Source organism: Mchenga conophoros, linkage group LG19, assembly GCF_057382185.1.
Source record: "Mchenga conophoros isolate Kocher_MC1m ecotype Shallow Benthic linkage group LG19, M_conophoros_male_GT1.1, whole genome shotgun sequence".
Taxonomy (NCBI): Eukaryota; Metazoa; Chordata; class Actinopteri; order Cichliformes; family Cichlidae; genus Mchenga; species Mchenga conophoros.
The window spans coordinates 5,394,613-5,409,525 of record NC_140544.1 but is presented as its reverse complement, the minus strand read 5'-3'; the positions used below and the strand labels follow the sequence as shown (position 1 = coordinate 5,409,525).

The following is a 14,913-nucleotide window of genomic DNA, read 5'->3' as shown; positions in this document are numbered from 1 at the left end:
ATGTAAGCGTTTTCGGACGTTTCTATGTGGATGCACAACTCTGTGAAAACGACTGAAAACGCTAGTGTGGATGCGGAGCGTTTTCAGACGAAAACGCAGTTTTCAAATCTATCCGGGCTAGTGTGGACATAGCCCAAAGCACCAACAAAAGGCACGTGAGCATGTGAACTGGATCATGGAACAATGGAAAAAGGTGTCCTGGTCTTGATGACTCACATTCTCTATAACATCACATGGATGTCTAAGTGCGTGTGCATTGCTTACCTGGGGGAACCAGGATGCACTGTGGGAATAAGGTAAGATTGCCAAAACAGTGTGATTGGGAAATCTTCTGCTGGAAAACCTTGGTTTCTGCCATCCATGTGGATGTTACTTTACCATGTACCACCTAGCTGAATACTGTGGCAGACCATTTACAATCTGTCATCAAAACAGTATCCCCTGATGGCTGCGGCCTCTTTCAGCAGGATAATGCATCTTGCCACAAAGCAAAAATGGTTAGGAATGGTTTGAGGAGCACAACATGTTGGAGGTGACTTGGCCTCCAAACTCCCCAGATCACAACATCTTACAGGACTTGAAGGATCTGTTGCTAATATCTTGGTGCCATATTGGTGCTTGGGCGATCGTGGCTCAAAGAATTGGAAGTTCGTCTTGTAACCGACTCAGTCGGGGCTCGAACCGACTGTCCGAGCCGGTTCGAGCCCCGGCTCGGACAGTCTCGGTCGTTGTGTCCTTGGGCAAGACACTTCACCTACCGCTTACTGGTGAGGGGCCGATGGCGTGATATGGCAGCCTTGCTTCTGTCAGTCTGCCCCCAGGGCCCCGAAAAGCGCTATATAAATGCAATCCATTATTATTTACCACAGCACACCTACAGGAGTCTTTTGAACTCCATGCCTCAATGAGTCAGGGCTGTCTTGGCAACAAAAGGGGGACCAATGATCATAATACTATGCCTGATCAATGATTGATTCACTCTTTTGAAACTCGGTAAAACAACAATTGTCAGAACTGGCTTACTTGACGTTTATGATGTATCCTGTTGGAATCATTTGTTATTGTTCAGAACAGAATGGTGACTTTAGTTTTCACTGTAATTTCAAGACATGATCAATCTAGATGTCTTGTTGAAGTCACTGATAAAAATTGAAAAACAGTGCTACTTCTGTACCCTACTTATGTAGTTATATTGAAACAAACCTGTGCTGTGTGGCATCTCTCTTCAGCTCTTGTGTGACTGCCCACAGCCTGTAGCTTCTGTTGCTTCTCTTTGATCCACATCTCTGTGTTTTTACTCTGGACGTCAAAGTCATCAGAAAGACTCCTGACTTCTGCTTGATTGGCAGCCTGTTGAACTGTTGTCCACTGCTGCTCTGTGACTGTTACTAGCTGCTGAACCTCTAGTTTCCTACTGTCTTCCAAGAGCTTGCTCAGATTCTCGCCCCGTCTCTTCAGGTCAAGCAACTGGGACTCTCCCTCAGGTTTGGAAGTCATGACAGCCTGAAGGCAACGACACAATCAAATAAATCAAAGTAAGAATTCCTGTTACAAACTGCAATTAAAAACTGCAGTAGAGATCTACAGTATGAGCATATATCAGTTTTATAAATTTTACAAATTTCATCAGTTTCTATAATATATTTTGAAGTTAGGTCCCAACTTGTAAACTCACCTGTACTATCTCGGACCTTTCTTCAAAGTGCATATGACTACTGAGGGACAGCAGTTTCTGCTTCTGCTCTTTGATCCAGGATTGGATTGTTTCACTTTGGGTTTTGAAAGCATCAAAATCTCTTTTAGTGGCCTCTTCAGTCTCTGCCTGTTTGAGAGCCTCTTCAGCACCCTGCAAGGCTTTCCTCCACTCCTGTTCTGTGTGTTTGACTGCATCATGAAGCTTTAGTTTCCTGCTCTCATCCAAACTCTGGTTGTCACATAGACTCTGGCACAGTTGCTTAAGCTCTTGGAGCTTTGACTCTCCATTAGGCTTGGAGCTCAGAAAAGCCTTAAGAGAAGAGATACCCTGTTAGGTAACCACTTTGTTTTGATCCTTGAAAGACAAGCCCGTACAAGTGATTCTATAAACTACAACCCACCCTTACCAAACTCATCTACATGTCAATTTACACTCACTTGTGCTGCCTGAAGCTTTTCTTCAACTTGCACATGGCCACAGATAGACTTGAGGTTCTGGTCCTGGTCTCTGATCCAGGACTGGACACTTTCATTGTGGGTTTGGAAAGCTTCAACGTCTTTTTCTAAAATGGCTTGCATCTCTGCCTTTCTGAGAGCCTCCTGAGCAGCCTGCAGGGCTGTTGTCCACTGTTTCTCTGTGTCTCTAACTAGCAGCTGGACACTTTGTTTCCTGGACTCGTCCAGGCCTTCCTTCTCACACAGGCTTCCGCTTTGTCGTCTCAAGCTGCTCACTTTAAAGTCTCCCTCAGGTTTGCAGCTAAGGATGGCCTGGTGACAAAATCATAAAACGTGTCCGACATTTTTAACTCCAGACAGAATATCATTATTTTAATACTTTAAGAGATGAGCTAACAATACACCAAAATATTCCCAGAAGAAAGCTTTATTAGATTAGACACCACTTTCACTAACTTGTGCTTTGGACTTCATCTCCTCCATGTTGGTGTCTCTGTCTGGAGTGGTGAGAGGCTGTGATAGTTCACTGATCCAAGTCCTGGTGCTCTCTGCCTGAGTATTAAACACATTGTATTCTCCATCCAACACACTCTGGGCCTCAGCCTGATTCAGCATCCTGCCCTCCAGGTTTCTGTAGCGCTGTATCAAGTTATCAGCGTCCTTCAGGAGGCTCTCAGATCTGACACCTTGTCTGCGTATTGATGCCAGCAGCTCACTGAGGGTCTCGGCTCTTCCACTGTTGCATGGACAGACAAAGACAAGTAAGACGGCATACAAAAGAAATAGAAGGGATAACATCCTCACGCAGCATATTATGCATCCAAATTTTTCTGTAATAGACAGGTTTAGGTCTATGTCGTGCTTAATTCTATTCTATTCTGACTCTTTCCGTTAACATGAAACAACTATAAAAATTAGAGAGATGTGCATATCTTGGAAGTCAGCAAACTTTACTGCTCGTGCGATGGAATATTTCTGGTTCTGGTTTTATGAATGTTGAGGATCACCTCTCATCCTGAAGGTCTTTCAGAAGTTGTTTGACTTTCTCAGACACCACAGACTGTTTTTCTTTGTTCTGAAGCCACTGACGAAGGCTGTCATGCTGCTTCTGCAGACTATATTTTAAAAAAGAAAAAAAAAACCTTAAAACAAACACATTCTGTTTGTGGAAATGCTCAAAAAAATGTTTTATGTGTTGTTTAACAGTATAGCTATTATATTAGCAGAAGCAGGAATGACCTGTCCAAGTCGCTGAGCAGTGACTCCATTTGTTTCTGCCGGTTTTGGCAGTGGGTTCTGAACGTAACCACTTCCTCTTGCTGCTCCTGCATCCACCCAGTAAACTCAGAGAGCTGCTGAGGTGGAACCTGCTCCCTGCCTCTCTCCAGCTGATCTTTCAGCTGGTCAAGACGTCTCTCTGCATCCTTGGACTTTAAGAAACTCTGATGAAAGAAAACATGAACATCCATGTGTCATATAAGCATCTATAGCATCTATCTAACTTTAAAATTATCCATCAACTTACAGCCAGTCTTTGCAAAAACGTCTCCACATCTGTTCTACTTTCAGGGTTCTCGAAGCACTCATTGACGGCTAGCTGCAAGTCCTGGAACCATTCTTCGAATGACTGCTTCTCATCTGGGAACATTTTTTTTTAATTACTCATACACACAATTGAATTAAGGAATACTGAGACCAAAACATGTCCCTGCCTTCTAATATCTGAGTCAAATATAAAGAGAAACAAAGACAATATCCTGCTTGTTGATCAGACACGTGGAGATCCCGGTCTGAGTGATGTTAGTGTCCAGTGGTTGCCAGAAAAAGTTACGCTGACAGTATCAGGCCTGTTATCCTGTTAATCTTTCCTTAATAGCCAAAAGTCTTTTATTTAATCTGCTTTAATTTTTGAACCATTTTTAAAAGCACGTTTCATTTTCATTTGTTGTACTTATGTTGTGCCTATATGTGATTGATGCTTGTCTTCTCTCTGTATTTCCTAATTCAATGCTTTTTGCCAGACCTCTGATAAGCAACTGATTAAAAGCACATTTTCAATACTAACCTCCAATAACCTTGAGCAGGCCTTTGTCCCTCTCCTCTCTCTTCAGCTGGATCATGTCTTTGGTGCGCGAGATTGCCTCTGTTAGCCTGCTGCAGTCAACAGAGAGTGCCTCAAGCACCTGAGGGCTGGCCACACTGGAAACCAATCCCACCTCCTTCAACACGGCCTCAGCCTGCTCTTCCTGAGACTCCAGGTCGTTGCACAGATCCTGCAGCGTGAGACACAAAACATTATAAGTGGTGATCATTCAGGAGAACTCACTAGTATAGGAGCACCATGCTGTCCATCTCTGTCAACAGCTGCATACCTGTATCTGGGCTTCCACATTTGGACCTGAAGCATTAGTCTCATTGATACGACTCTGGATGTTCTCTACCGCTGTCTGACAATCCTCTACCTTCTCGGCTAGATGCTTCTTCACAGCGATTAGCTCCTCAAAGACATCTGTGCAGTCGGTAAACAGTTCCTTCACCTGCTCCAGTCTCTTTCTCAGCTGGGTTTCCATTACCTACACGGAACAGAGGAATGATGAGAAGAGAAGCACGGTACAGGGGAAATAATAATTCTTTAAAAAAGTTTACGCGTGAATAACTACATAAAATGAAATGGTGTTGTAAAAGTCTCTGTTTCATCTCACCTGTAGCTCCAGTGGAGCTTCCTGACTTTGCAGCATCTCCTGGATCTCAATAGACTTCTTGTGAAAATGAGTGATGTTCTCCTCATTGGCCTGGATTTCATCCTGAACACAACAAAATACACAAATGTACAGACAAAAAAAAAATCACAAAAAGTGAAACTGGAATTATTTCAAATTAACAGATACTTAAAATCGATTAGAAAAATGATTGAAGAACAGTTAAAAATATCAGGTTTTACTTCAGTACCTTCATGGTGAGTACTTGTTGCTCATTGTAGAAAGCATGGCTCTCTGCAAACAGGGCGAGTTTGGCCCCGGCCCAGCTGTCCACCTCTCCTCCCAGCATCAGCTGCTTCTCCCACAGCTCCAGGCCCACTCGTAGGTTATCCATGTAGGCATCTGTCTTCTCTGTCACCTGCAGGGGCACCAAAAGATCACTAAAATTTAGTTAAGGCGAGCAATATAGAAATATATAAATAGAAATATTCCAACCACGATCCAACTACGAATTTAGTTTCTCTGTTCAACTTTGAGTTGTACTTCTAATATTTGTCACAGACAGAGCTGTTCTGGAGACACGAAACACTGGATCAATGTCAGACTGACACCCAGTGAAAATGCTGCCATTTACTGAGGATGTTAAAAAATCCAACAAGCTTGTGAAGGTATAATTTTTAACTCAGATACTAAGATGTCAGTGTCAGTGAGTCTGATCAGTCTCCTTCCCAGCATGCTTAATGTACAGTTTTAGTAGAACGCCTCTGTTTGTTTACAAGAACAACATCTGTAAGTGTCAGTGCATAGATGCATACGTCCAGCCAGCTGTCCATCAGCGTGTCAGCCTCTGCTTCAAATGGAGATTCACTGCAGTCTGGAAACTTCTTCAGTTCAGTCTGCAGCTGTTTGCAAACACTTCTCATCTCTTCCATCGGCCCCGCAAGACCAGCCAGCTCCTCCTTAATATCACAGACCTGAACAAATGTACACGTGTTAACATACAGCACTTGTAAGTGCGCACCGAGCACACCAATCTGATATTTAGAAAGTGTCTGCCATCTGCTGGTTCATTCCTTTTAGTGCATACAGTAACAAATGCCCTTAAGCTGTTTTAGGAAACCAATACAAGAGTCAGAATATATTGAAAGACAATGCAAATACACCTACCTTTGCCATACTCCTCTGTAGGTTGTCTTTCCCCATGTAGGATGCCTTATCGCTGATTGCCTGCTCTGCTTTCTGGATGGTGCTGCTCAGGAGACTCCGGCAGGTCTGGAACTTCTTCAGAAGCTCCAGCAGTGTGCTGTACTGCTTCCTTCTGCAAGAGTGAGAAAATACCAAGGAAGATTTGAGCATTCGGATTGCAGTGTATAGAGAAACATAATAAAAGTTTACTTGAACTTAAATGCATTCATTTATAGCAGTTGAGGACAGCATATAAGTCAGTGTTGCTCATTAATGGCTTAAAGAATAAATAAATAAATAAAATTTTATTTATATAGCACCTTTCTAGACAGAGTCTTAATTTAAGGTTCTTGTGCCGACGTTACCTGTCAGAAAAAGCCTGCTGAGTCTCCTTCCACTGAGCTTCCAGCTCCTGAAGGAGATTTTCTCCTCCTCCCTGCTTCTCTTGGACTTCACGGAGGCTCTGAAGCTCACAGTTCTGAGCCTGCAGCTGGCCTTCTAAATCCAAGAGGGCACGAAGCCTGGAAAGTGCAACAAATTCAGATTTTAATTCTGCAAATATATTGCAAAATCTAAACGGTACATTCTGGGACTACATGTAGTTTCCCATTTTCACATATCAAAACTGCTTCAGGATAGCAGAAGCACTATCGCACTAAAGGGACAAACCTGTGCTGCAACGCAGGCATGGTGGGCTCTTTGAGGCCTTGCGCTTCAATCGTATCCTGCAGCTTCTTCATCTCCCCCAGCATCGTCCTCTTCCTCAGGCCCAGGGTTTTGCTTTGGGTCTCCTTCTGAAGGACCTTCTGCTGGCTGACCAGCCCACTGTCACTCTCGTCCAGCCTTCTCACCAGGACATTCACCATATCGAGGCAGGAGGCTGGGATACCGTCCCTTGTGACTGTGAGCCGAGCTCCCTGCAAGAGTAGATCCAGCTGAGGTGCCTTCTCTTTCAAACTGTCTATGCTCTGCCTTATCAGAGTCAACTTGGAGCGGCATTCCTGCAGCACCACAGCGTCACTACAGGGTGGACCTGGGATACTTGAGATATCCTCATCCACAGTGCGCAGCGACATAAGAAATCGGTCGAGGGCACGGGCAGCTGCTTCGCTCTTCCGGACTTGCTGCCGGAGTTGATCCAAGCTGGTTTTGTGAGCCTCAAACTCACGGGACAGAGGGAAGCGTTCTCTGGGATCCAAGTCGCTGGATTCAGGGTCCAGACGGGACAACTGGTCCAGTTCACTCTGTATGTTGTCATCCAGTTCCTTTAGCAAAAAACACACAAGGTGTAGTGTGAGGTGAGATGCCTATAGAAGTGAGATCTTACATTACATCTTTTTTTCTTTTTTTTCTTTTTCTTTAAAAAAAAAACATTCTTATATCTCTAAGAATTTGCATTTATTGGATTTATCTTATAAAGGCCAGCATCACTGATGTCTAATATCTATCTGTACTGTGGTGTTTAGGAAATGATGATACAGGGGACTAGGAAATCCAACACATAATAAATATTAAACACCAAATTGTACGATTTATGCTAAATCAGTAGCTTGTTTATGTGTACAAGATGCATTCAGCTTGTTTTCAATCATCCAGTTATTGACCAGTATGTTTTTTCCAGCCATGTGAAATTTTAAAATGTGCTGATCTCTGCAAAGACTTCTTTGACTATATGAATCCAGGCTTCATATAGGTGTTAACACATGTGCTTAGACAATATTTGTGTGTCAGACTGACAAAATTAAACAAAACAAAATTGTGTATGGCTAACAGCAGACCTTTATATCTTTCAGAATGTTAGTGTTGGCCAGTGTGAAGCCAGTGATGTCTTTGGGCTGTCTCAGATAACGGTCCAGGCGGTCGGTGAAGTCCACCATGTGATTCTCAGTGGAGTCAATCTGCCTGAGTGCAGAGCCCAGCGAGCTGCCTCTCCTCTGAAGGTTGGACTGCTGAGTGCGCCACTGCTCCTGCAGCTCTGCTTTCTCCTGCTCCAGAGAAGTGTTTCCACTCAGCTGGGAACACTGAGAGCACTGGTTTGCATACTCAGACCAAAGACACTCAGTCTCTTGTCTCAAGAACTAGGAAGAAAGGAATTTAACTCAAGTTTACTGGCCGGTTGTGGGGATTGAGTCATTTTGCTCAAAGGTTCTTATAGCATGTCATTTATATTTCAGTCCAGTTTGTTTCTGATAGAGTGGTATTTATAACATCATTGTACCTGTATTTCCTGGAGCCGTGTATGCAGGCCTTTCAGAGAGACTGAGTCAGAGGGGACGTCCTTGATGCTCTGTTCATTTTTAGCTAGTTGGGCTTGCAGAGCCCTCTTAGCATTCTCATATCTGGAGAGTTAAACCAAAAATAACTAAATTTAAGGATTAAATATAAAACCATCCAACCTGTTTTTTGATTTGTACGTTGCCTTTGATTATAAAACACAAGACAGCTAAATTTCACCTTTCTAAAGCTTCCTTTTTGGTTACTTCCTCCTCCAAAGACATCTGCTTTTCAGTCTCCCTTCTCTCCACAGCAACTGTCTTCACTGTCACCTGGGTCACCTGGAAAAAAGCAACAGGATGTTAACGATTATTTCAGACACATCTGCACACGCCCAGTATCGGCTTCAGGATTTAAATTCAAAGACTGGTCTGTATTTCTTCTTGCTTAAAATGTGTTAAAGGAGCTGTGACTGTTTAAATCTATAGAGAGAATCTTTTTAATAAGAATTTTTAATAATAGTGAATCATACCTCAGCTAAGGCCTGAGGTTTGTCACTTGGTTTGGTAGGCTCCTTCTGTGTGTTGGAATCCTCAGTGAAGGCAACAGGAATCCTACAGAATTGAAATTGATTTAAACTTCATACTATATTTTGAATAAATGTAAATGTAACTTAATACAATATCTGCAACATAAATCATGCACAACCAAACGTTTTACTCAGTATTAAGAATTAAATAAGGAATAAAAACGGTTGTTTTGAAGATTGCATGCCAAGTCCTTGCTGTTTTGAAACCTCTATGGAAAGCCTCACCTAGATTCAGGGAGTGGTGTGTCTTGATCTCCACTGAACTGATGCTGGATGGCAGCCAGCCTCTTTTCACACTCCCTCAGCTGCGTCTGAGCCAAGCGGTGAGCATCCTCCGGGCTTAGGGTGTCACACAACTCTTTCAGTGCCTGCAGGTGCTGTTCTGCTTCAGCAAAGTCTGCTGAGAAGCAAGCCTGTTGAATGATTTTAATGTGAAAACAGTAAGCACAAAGGCATTGCAGAGCTGCTTTGACTTCAGGCGATCCATTGAGCCAAATCTTCTTTTTTTGTTAAGCTTTTTATTTATTTTCTTGTGTTTTTATTATATTTATACAACTATAAATTAGTTATATGTGTGACCTGCTTATTAGCATCCTATATCATAAAAGAAGGTTTGGCAGATACATTGCACCACTTGAGCAAGACCCCAGATGGCAGCCGGCAACAGATGGGCTGCACAAATTCATAAAAGAATGCTGTTTTAAGCTTACAGAGAAGATGTGATTTCATCTTCATTAGCACATATTTTCATTTAATTCATTGTTTTAAGGTCCTGATAATGATGGTGTTGTTTGTCGTTTTCAGCTTAAGATAATAAAAAGTGTCTGAAACTGTAAACATACCCAAACAAAACTAGCTAAAACAGCACTCTCTTAGAAACCAGCTGGAATAAAGTATTGCTATTACCCTTCCCACTGAAAGCTTCCTTGAAGGCATACAAAGAAGATGGAAAAGACAAAGTTAGACAAGCAGAGCAGAGAAAACTGGCTGAATACCCATCCTTTGAAACACCCCTGCCAAGAGTTCAGCTTTGGTCATTTAGCTACCTGAGCTTGGTTTTCTAAGCTGGTGCTTAAGTGCATCTCACACCGAAGGACTGCTGCATTAAAGTCTTTCCTTGTTACTTCAAACTGTAATTGTTCCAAAAAGCCTGAGATCTCAGCTCTGAGGGCCTGGGAGATAATATATACAATGAATATATATATATATATATATATGAAAAAGGAAACATGATAGAATATAGTATTGACTAAAAGGTTAATAATGTTGAATTGTTTACATCTGTGTCAGTTTGCTAACATTCCTTTAAAAACAGGCTTCAAAGGCATAAAATAATTGCCAGTTTTAATTTGTGGTTTAAATATGCATATGCAATTAACTGAGAGATGTCTTTAAAAAAACTAGTGAACATTTGACTATTCATACAAATCAAAATCCCCACCTCCCACTGTGTCCTGACAGATTGGGTGAAGAACTCCATATCTCTGAGCTGTGAGGGGGTACAAAAGGCCTCCATGCCATTAGCTGCTCGCAAGAACTCCTCCAGCAACTCTGGATCAAGTGTCCTCAGAGTTTTCTGTGTTTAAACACAAAATAGTTACATTATGATTCCTCTACAGAAACTGTATTTCATGTTGTTGGATGTTTTTTTAAGGCAAAGTAACTACTTTCTATTTAAGACATCAAACAATGTGGCTATAAATGTAGGGTAGGTAAACAGACTTGTAAATTCGCAAAAATTGTCAAATAAAACTTATCAATCATGAATATTCACTAAATATGAAATGTGCAGAAGTCATTGCCAATGGTTAAACTTACCTCCTTTACTGAAGCTTGCTCAGCTGATACACGCCTGTCTTTGAAGATGTTGATAGCTTCCAGGATGTGCGCCTGCAGGCAGTGTTTGGCCTCCTCAAAGCCATTTCTAGCTAAAGCCTGTGCCTTAGTGTAGGCCTCTGTGTAGGCCTGGGGAGGTGCTTGAGCCAGAGCAGGAGGTTTGATATTAAGATCTGGTGACTCAGCCTGGGTTTGAAGCAACACATCGATCTCAGAGACGAGAATAGTCTGGGAGTGTTGAATTTTCTGTTTCAAAGGAGACTGGGTTTCAGTCTTTGGTGGGTCAAGTGGTTGAGTCTGAGGTCTTGCCTGTGTGGGAGATTGAGTCTTGGACTGTGGCACTGTTTGGGCCGTGGGAGGCAATGACACCGGAAACTGAGGATGGTGCTGTGGGGATAACTGTGCCTGAGATTTGGGTTGGAACACTGGTTGGACTTTGGGTTGGACTGGTGACTGAACTTTGGGCTGAGTTGGTGATTGAACTGTAGGTTGTAATTGAGGTTGGGCTTGCACCTTGGGTTGAGGGGGTGATTCAACATTAACTTTAGTTAGTGACTGAGCCTGTGGTGGCAATTGAGATTCGGGTTTGGGCTGTGGCAGTGATCCAGGTATGTGTTTAATTGGTGACTGAACTATTAGTTGAGGTGTCATTTCAACATCCTGTTTTGGCTGTAGAGGTCTGGGCTGTAGAGGTGAGTTACCTTTTAATTGAGTTTGTGACTGAATCGTTGGTTGTAGCTGAAGTTGGGGCTGATGCTTGGGCTGAGAAGTTGATTGCTGGGATTGAATATTAGATTGAGTCCCCTGAGTCCTGGCAAAGGGCTTTTCTTGAACTAATGGCTGTGCCTGGACGTGTGTTTGGGACTGGGCCTGCAAAGTTTGTTGCTGGGGCTGTGAAGGAAGCTGAGGATAGGCTGGATGTGATGGTTGTGACTGGAGAGATATCTGTGTTTGAATCTGAGATGGAGAGTGATGTTGAGCTTGGGGTTGATGCTGGACCTGTACATACTGCTGAGACTGAGGCTGCTGATAAGACTGAGATGGCACTTGCAGTGGTGCTTGAACCCAAGTCTGTTGCTGAACTTGGCCTTGTTGTGGCTGAACTAAGTTAGAAGCTCTCATCTGGGTGTGTTGATGCATGGAACTATGGGGCCCAATTTGCTGCTGTGTTTGAGTCCAGGGTTGGGGTTGAGCTTGAGGATGCATTTGCGGTTGAGTATATGATGGCCCCATATGAGAAACCCTATGGTGGGCAATCTGAGGCGTTTGCTGGGCCCACTGTGATAGAGTCTGAACTGTAGGATAAGCCTGAGAATGTGTTGCTTGGCCCATTTGCTGAGGATATGGTTGTGGGATAGGGTGACTCTGCTGGGGAAATGCTTGATTTTGTGTTTCTTGTTTATCTGTCCACTGCTGAGATGTGGACTGAGCTTGGGCATAACCCTGGGAGTATAACTGAGGTTGCACTGTAGCCTGTGGATGCTGGATAGACTGGGTGACTGAGGATATGACTTGAGTATAAGCTTGAAAGTGCCCCTGTGAAATATGGCCTTGTTGCTGGACCAGTGCCTGTGCATGTGTTGGATACTGAGTCATAGGATCAGTCAAAGAATGACCCTGAAGGTGGAGTATAGGTTGGGCTTGGGTTGGATGTTGAGTCAATGGTTGGGCCTGACTTAGCCTGGCCATTGGCTGAACATTAGTTGGAACATGGGCATGAGCATGGGCATGTGGGTAGGGCATTGACTTGGGATGGGTCTCAGACTGATCAGCATAGATTTGAACTTGGGTCTTAGGCTGAGGGTGTGTTTGAGGTTGGACCTTGGGCTGAGGGTGAATTTCATGATCATTCATTGATTTTGCATGGGTTTGGTCCATGTTTGTTGACTGAGTATGCATTGGAGGCTGAGCCTGGGTTGGTGGCTTGGGGGAAGGGGGCCGGACAGGGGCCCATGATTGTGGATGACTACGAAGCTGAATGTGAGATGGTACAGGAAGCTGAATTGGGCCTTGCAGTGGAGCCTGAACACTGGAAGGCTGTCTGATCTGAGCCCATATTGGGACTTGAGCTACAGATTCGTCATGGGGTAGTACCTGTGGCTGCTTAGATGGCTGAGGACCAGCTGGTTGAACCAGAGCCTGATCCTGTAGCTGTTGTTGGGTCTGTGGCTTGGTTGATGACTGTTTCTTCACAGAGTCATGGGACTGAGGAACACATGGTTGCTGTGTATCTGTAGTAATGTGGGACTGAACCATAGTATTGGTTTGTGATTGATTTGGGGCCTTTCTTTGTGGTTGAGGTTGACTCAAAGTTACAGCATGTGATTTATTTTTGGTATTTGATTCTTGTTGTGCTTGTTTTACAGTTTCTTGTGGTTGTTGTTTTTGCTGTTGTTTTTGCTGATGCTGCTCTTTTTGCTGTTGTTGATGTAGCAGTTTGTCTTGTTGCTGATGCTCTAGATTTTCAGTTTGCTGTGTTTGCTTCTGTTCCACTTTTTGTTGTTGTTGTGGCTGCTTAGTCAGTTTTGCATGGGCCTCATACTGTAGCCTGGTGGTTGCTACATTTTGGGAAATTACCTGAACTGATCCGACTGCTTGTGTCTGTCTAGTTTGAACTAGATCTTGAGTCAAATCCTGCTCTTGACTTGGAGTTTTCTGCTCTGGAAAAGCTGGTTTCTGAAGCCATGGCCGGTTCTTCATGCCTTGAGCTTTTCTGCTTTGGAGCTCTTGGGAACTTAGAACCTTTTTCTTTACAGCTGGTTCCTGAAGTGGAGTCTGGTCTTTGGATTCTGGTCTTTGTTTAACTTGTTGTTCAGCTTGTATATTAATTACCACATGCTGTTGAACTTGTTGCTGTTGTACCTGTTGTTGCTCCTGCTTGGGCTGACTTGGTTGTGGTTGCACTGGGAACAACTCCTGCTGCTGAACTTCTTGTAGAAGATACTCCTCCTTTATTTCTTCCTGTTCTTTCTGTCCCAGTTTAATTTCCACCTGTCTTCTAAGTCCCTCTTGGAGTAGGTCTTGCTGTGGCCCTTGATCTGGAGTCTCTGTTGTCTTTTGTGCAGTGGCCATTGGCCAGCCTTGAAACTGACTTTCTGGTGGCGACTTTCTTCTGGTCTGCTTCACAGCTTCTGCGTAGGTGTATGGCATTGGAGGAGAAGTCATCTTTTCTTCTTTGTAATCTTGTACCACTATCTTTGGCACAAAGGTTTTTGTATGCTTGGTGTCTAACTGTTTCAAATGTTGAAGCACTGCTTTATCTTGAATAAAGACTTTTGAAGGAGGTCCTGCTGGAGGACTTCTGCTTCTGTCTCGTCTGGCACCCAGGCTGCTTAGCATACCAACTGCTTCCTAAAAGTGACATCATGCATCTTAGAAATAAAGTACTTTCAATTATACTGTTTTGTCTGGTCAGAACATGTCTAACAAGGTTACTTCACAAAAAAACCCCAACTGGCCTGTGACTGAGCAACAGCAGCTCGCACTCGATCCTGCATAGCAGAGGCATGGAGGTAGTGGATGGGAGAGCTCTTCTGATTTGTTGATACGATCACCTGCAGGTCTTGCTCCTCTGTGACTACCTGACCTTCGAGCTGTAGACCACGGGAAATAGTGACCTGGAAAATAAAAATGTTAGTTTTAAATAATCATAAATGTTTCTTTATGAAAGGATTTAAAAGCCAACACTGCTATGCAGTGATTCATCTCACCCTGGCTTGTGAGGTCTGGACCTGTTTTTGTTGCCGATCGGTGGCCCTTAGCAGGTGGTAGAGCTCCCTGGCTTCAGTCTCCCAATGTAGAAGTTCAGCCAATCGACTGTCCAGCCCAGACACACTGTGTTGCAGCTCTACACAAACCTTTTCTGCCTCAGATAATGTCTGCATAACCTGGTGACAATTAAAGAAAAGATAGCAAAGGACAGATAGACTTACTTTGATTTTTTTTTAAAAAGAACAGATATAATCATTTTAATCTTCATGACCACAATCATAATAGTTCTTTTAAAAGAAGAGAAATCGTTCATACTTCTGGTACTGCAAGCTTCAGTTTCTGTAACTGATCTGCTGGGCATTCTGGGGCAGAAGCCAAAGCATCCAGATCCATGTCTTTAATCTTCCTCATTATAAACTGAAGAGCAGAAATTGAGCAATAATTTAGAAAGATTTAATTTGGTCATTTAAATCAAAAATAATCATTAGAGCTGAAAAAGTGCAATGACTTGCTAGTGATGCCGTTGGT

The 14,913-nt window shown here is 43.2% G+C and overlaps 1 protein-coding gene across 1 annotated transcript in view; it reads right to left on the bottom strand.

Annotated features, from left to right (window-relative positions):
- The window catches only part of LOC146551529 (uncharacterized), a 55,579-nt gene that overhangs the window by 16,172 nt on the left and 24,494 nt on the right, over positions 1-14,913 (bottom strand). Inside the window, exons 19-43 of the mRNA XM_085258221.1 lie at positions 14,701-14,802; positions 14,385-14,561; positions 14,133-14,291; positions 10,657-14,025; positions 10,280-10,414; positions 9,064-9,251; positions 8,782-8,863; positions 8,490-8,590; positions 8,254-8,374; positions 7,814-8,113; positions 6,705-7,300; positions 6,401-6,556; positions 6,018-6,168; positions 5,666-5,824; positions 5,101-5,268; positions 4,854-4,955; positions 4,524-4,724; positions 4,217-4,424; positions 3,677-3,789; positions 3,391-3,593; positions 3,159-3,266; positions 2,608-2,887; positions 2,134-2,463; positions 1,676-2,005; positions 1,204-1,503 (exon numbers count right to left, since the gene is read on the bottom strand). Of these exons, the coding sequence (XP_085114347.1) occupies positions 1,204-1,503; positions 1,676-2,005; positions 2,134-2,463; positions 2,608-2,887; positions 3,159-3,266; positions 3,391-3,593; positions 3,677-3,789; positions 4,217-4,424; positions 4,524-4,724; positions 4,854-4,955; positions 5,101-5,268; positions 5,666-5,824; positions 6,018-6,168; positions 6,401-6,556; positions 6,705-7,300; positions 7,814-8,113; positions 8,254-8,374; positions 8,490-8,590; positions 8,782-8,863; positions 9,064-9,251; positions 10,280-10,414; positions 10,657-14,025; positions 14,133-14,291; positions 14,385-14,561; positions 14,701-14,802 (8,139 nt within the window). The remainder of the gene's footprint in view (positions 1-1,203; positions 1,504-1,675; positions 2,006-2,133; positions 2,464-2,607; positions 2,888-3,158; positions 3,267-3,390; positions 3,594-3,676; positions 3,790-4,216; positions 4,425-4,523; positions 4,725-4,853; positions 4,956-5,100; positions 5,269-5,665; positions 5,825-6,017; positions 6,169-6,400; positions 6,557-6,704; positions 7,301-7,813; positions 8,114-8,253; positions 8,375-8,489; positions 8,591-8,781; positions 8,864-9,063; positions 9,252-10,279; positions 10,415-10,656; positions 14,026-14,132; positions 14,292-14,384; positions 14,562-14,700; positions 14,803-14,913) is intronic.